The 3,893-nt window shown below is 34.2% G+C and overlaps 1 protein-coding gene across 4 annotated transcripts; it reads right to left on the reverse strand.

The window, feature by feature from the left end:
- Positions 1–1,754: 1,754 nt before the first annotated feature.
- LOC114717954 (chaperone protein DnaJ 2-like) lies at positions 1,755–3,620 on the reverse strand. 4 transcript variants are annotated; one of them, XM_028903208.1, is made up of 6 exons: positions 3,240–3,620; positions 2,986–3,073; positions 2,776–2,843; positions 2,626–2,682; positions 2,229–2,395; positions 1,755–2,112 (listed from the first exon to the last, which is right to left on the reverse strand). In XM_028903208.1, the coding sequence occupies exons 1-5, from the start codon at positions 3,345–3,347 to the stop codon at positions 2,237–2,239; spliced, it is 480 nt and encodes a 159-aa protein (XP_028759041.1). In that variant the 5' UTR covers positions 3,348–3,620; the 3' UTR covers positions 1,755–2,112; positions 2,229–2,236. The 4 variants fall into 4 exon arrangements, with proteins under 4 accessions (XP_028759041.1, XP_028759040.1, XP_028759039.1 ...); XM_028903207.1 differs by having other exon boundaries at positions 1,755–2,134; XM_028903206.1 differs by having other exon boundaries at positions 1,755–2,395; positions 3,240–3,408; positions 3,501–3,619.
- Between the last annotated feature and the right edge of the window lie 273 nt (positions 3,621–3,893).

The raw sequence follows: 3,893 nt of genomic DNA on the forward strand, positions 1-3,893 counted from the left end.
AAAGTGATTCTGAGAAGTGAGAGTGTTTGGATAGTTGTTATCAGAAGCACTTTTTATATATACAAATTACTAAAAAAAAGACATAAGTTAATATGATAATTACAGAAAAATAGATTTTATGATATATTTTAATTTGAATGAATAAAATTGTTAATAATATGTTTTTTACCAACATAATTAATAATACATAAGATAATATAATTAATAAATAATTAAGTGTATATATATTTATAAAATATAAGATTAAATATATTTATAAAAAAAATATGTTTATAAAAAAAATAACAAGATACATATCATATAGCCCTTACACTCTCCCTTTTTTCTCCAAAAGCAAAAAAAATTTGCTTTTTCCAAAACCATGGTTTTGGTTTTTGGAGGGGGGTGTTGGGTAGATTATTCCCCAAACACACCCTGAGAATGGATTGATCTATTTAAGGGCCTGTTTGGGTATCTCAAAACCGTGGTTTCAGAAGCACTTTTCCGCAAAACGAGATAATCTCCTTCACATATTTACTTCGTAATCCGTAAAAGCACTTCTGAAATCATAGTTTTGGTTTCTATCCAAACACACCCTAAATAGAATTAGATTTTCAACTTTGACCCCAAAAACATTGATGCCCTTATTTTGGGCTGACGTGATGGAAATTAAATTGAACGAGCGCGCCCAATCCAAAATTTAAACAGAGTAGTACGAGCCCAAGTTCTTCACAGGCCCAGACCAGCCTGCAATCACCCCTCTCTAAATAACAAGAAGTTGAGCTACCAATAAGAAGTTAGATCTAGCAGAAAAGACTAATCCCTCACAACATGACGAATCAAGATTCAAACATCGATTGGAAAAAGTATCCACATTTAGTACCTGACAATGCCTCGACTAGAATTACAGAAATACCCACATTTAGTACCCGATAATATTTCAAATAGAATTATTTCTAATAAGAAGACATCTCTGCTTTAACCCAAAAAAAAAAAACGAAGCTGAGCTGGTCCAGTTCTACTACTTAGGGTGTGTTTGGGTGACACTCCAAACCATGGTTTGGGGACCCAAACCATGGTTTGGGGTGTCAATCACCCAAACACCCCCTCTAAAAACCAAAACCATGGTTTGGGTCAAAACCATGGTTTTGGAAAAAGCAAAATTTTTTTGCTTTTGGAGAAAAAAGAGAGAGTGTGAAACCTATATGATATGTATCTTATTATTTTTTATAAACATATTTTTTGATAAACATATTAGTCTTATATTTTATAAAATATATACACATTAATTATTTATTAATTATATTATCTTATGTATTATTAATTATGTTGGTAAAAAATATATTATTAACAATTTTATTCCTTCAAATTAAAATATATCATAAAATCTATTTTTTCTGTAATTATCATATTAACTTATGTCTTTTTTTTAGTAATTTGTATATATAAAAAGTGCTTCTGATAACAACTATCTAAACACTCTCACTTCTCAGAATCACTTTTTACAAAATCTATTCTTCACAGAATCTATTCTCCAGAATCACTTTTTCAAACCACGGTTTGGTTTCATCCAAACACATCCTTAAACTTTCACGTACTCACAATTGAAAAGAAAAACTGTTTATAGGTCATTTTAATGGGCAGACCAATCCGCCCTCTATTATTTAAATAAATATTTATTTCTAAATTAAATTATAAATTTTATCCATTCACAAACAAAGCTATGATTATTAAATAAATTATGATAAGTTGGCCATACCAAAAAACAGTTTACATAAGCACATTAACAAGCTCTGAACAAAGATATTTCCTCTTAATCTTGTGTGTACGTAATACATAACACCAAATCAGAAACTTAGAAATGAGCATCATTTCAAACAAGCAAGCACTCACTGCCAAAACCCAAACCAAAAATAGAATTCAGCAAATTTCCCTAAACCTTTCTCTCAGCAAAATGTTCATCAAAATCTCCAGAAACAAACAAAATCACTTCCATCCTATTCTCATAACAAAACAGGCGCTAACAATTACAATCCAATGGCCTATAGGTCGAAAATGTGAGTTCTTCATTTACATTCCATTTCAGGTTTCTGACTTCAGAATCACTCTCGAAGGCCACATGTTCTTCATCCTCTTCATCATCACCACCGCCACATTGGAGCAAAATTTTCAACAAGCAAGCCAGAAGAAGACTGGCATCAACAATTGTATTGAATTGCAATTCAAGTGAGATAGCGTGTAGGTATTACATTTAGTATTAGGTTCTCCCATGTTTTTCCAAACGGATCCTCTTTGCGGATTGAGGGGACTCATCAATAACGGAGGCGCCGCAACGCCATGAAGGTGACTGATTGAAATCTTGAGCCATCTCAGTAAACATGCTCTGTAACTCCTCCATACTGTAATAATCCTTTTCCTGCAACCAAACATCTTTTTCATGTTCGTTCAGGAATTTCATTTCTATACCCTATGCAACCATTCCTTCACTTTCGAAGAAAAATTTGGATTTTGATTTGGGAGATATCTTAGTTTAAAAGTAAATGCACAATAATGAAGATTGAAGAAGAGCATTGCTTTTTGAATCAATCTTTCCAAATACGCCAACTAATAGTAAGTGCCCATGGTGAAGTAGAAGAAGAGACATACCTCCCTCCTCACTTGAGCCATGAGAGACACCATCTCTTCCATAAATTCAGAAAATCCCTGAACAAGAGATCAAACAAATCTTTTGTTTAGGAGGCGGAGGACGAAGAAGAAGTGCATTCGAAACGCATATTAAATTTCCATGACACTCACCTCATCTTCGTCTTCAGGATCATATAACCCTGCATCGTACACTGTTCTTTTCTTGTGGTCTGATAGAACTGCTCCAAGAAGAACCCAGAGCAGAGTTCAATACACGATGTGCCATCAAAGATATAAAAGAAACCAAAAACAGAACTTTGGACTCCAAGGGTCTTAAATTGTGATTCTCAATCAAGACCCAGAAAAACAAATAATCCCTACCTGAATAAGCTTCTTGAATTTGTTGAAATTTCTGTTTGGCTTCACTCAACAAAGAAGGCGTTCTTGTCCACCTGTCTGGATGCCATTGCTGCATCAAATTCAATAAAACCGCCTCCTATCAGTACCCTCAAATAATTCAAACTCAGAAATTCCCAACTCCTAAGAAAAAAAAGAGTCAATTTCCAAATCTATAACCCTAAACTTTTGGCCTAAAGGAATTAAAAATTTCAAAACACAAAGGAGAACCCACTAACCAGAGCAAGCTTGCGATAAGCTCTCCTTATTTCTGTACTGGTTGAATCTGAACTAATACCAAGAATGGTATAATAAGAGAACGACGACCCTCCCCTACCAATCTCCATTTATCTTCAGTTTTTCAACTCACAAGCTTCCAATTCGGCTAAACGAGAAGTTCATCAAAATCTATCAACCAAGCTAACAACTTGTTAATCACATAAAACCATGGAAAGGCATAATCTATGACCGTAAAAGCCACCGAGCTATTCAAATCTCACACTTGAAGTCCCTGGTTGTGTTACTGACGAAAGAAAGGAAACAAGCAAGGAGCCATGGAGATGGCTGGGTATTTTTATAAGGAGAAGAGAGTCATTGGGAGTTCTGGAAAGGAAAATGCGTGCAGCCATGGGAATCTGGAATGTTCGGGAAGAGCGCATGACTATGGAAGAAGATATTTTTGTTTTTTGGTGAAATGGAAGAAGAAGATATTTGGATGCTCGTAAGTCTGATTTATGTGAGGCTGAGATAGTTTTGCGAGGAAAGGAGGGCTTGTTTTTATTATTTTATTTGATATTTAATTAATTTATTTTTTTTGTGGGACCTCCACGTGTACGTGCAATGCAATAGAGAGTACTTTATCTCAGCCTTTGCATAAAAGATTTAATTTTGAA

Source organism: Neltuma alba, unplaced genomic scaffold (assembly GCF_004799145.2).
Source record: "Neltuma alba isolate B1F8T4 unplaced genomic scaffold, ASM479914v2 tig00011783_pilon, whole genome shotgun sequence".
Lineage (NCBI taxonomy): Eukaryota > Viridiplantae > Streptophyta > Magnoliopsida > Fabales > Fabaceae > Neltuma > Neltuma alba.

Bases quoted from the DNA above. Each gene is read 5' to 3' on its own strand.
- LOC114717954 (XM_028903208.1), bottom strand. From the start codon at position 3,347: ATGGAGATTGGTAGGGGAGGGTCGTCGTTCTCTTATTATACCATTCTT. The intron at 2,844-2,985 runs GTAGGGATTATT...TTCTTGGAGCAG, and splicing joins AATTCAAGAAGCTTATTCAG to TTCTATCAGACCACAAGAAA. The intron at 2,396-2,625 runs GTATGTCTCTTC...GTTTGGTTGCAG, and splicing joins TGGCTCAAGTGAGGAGGGAG to GAAAAGGATTATTACAGTAT.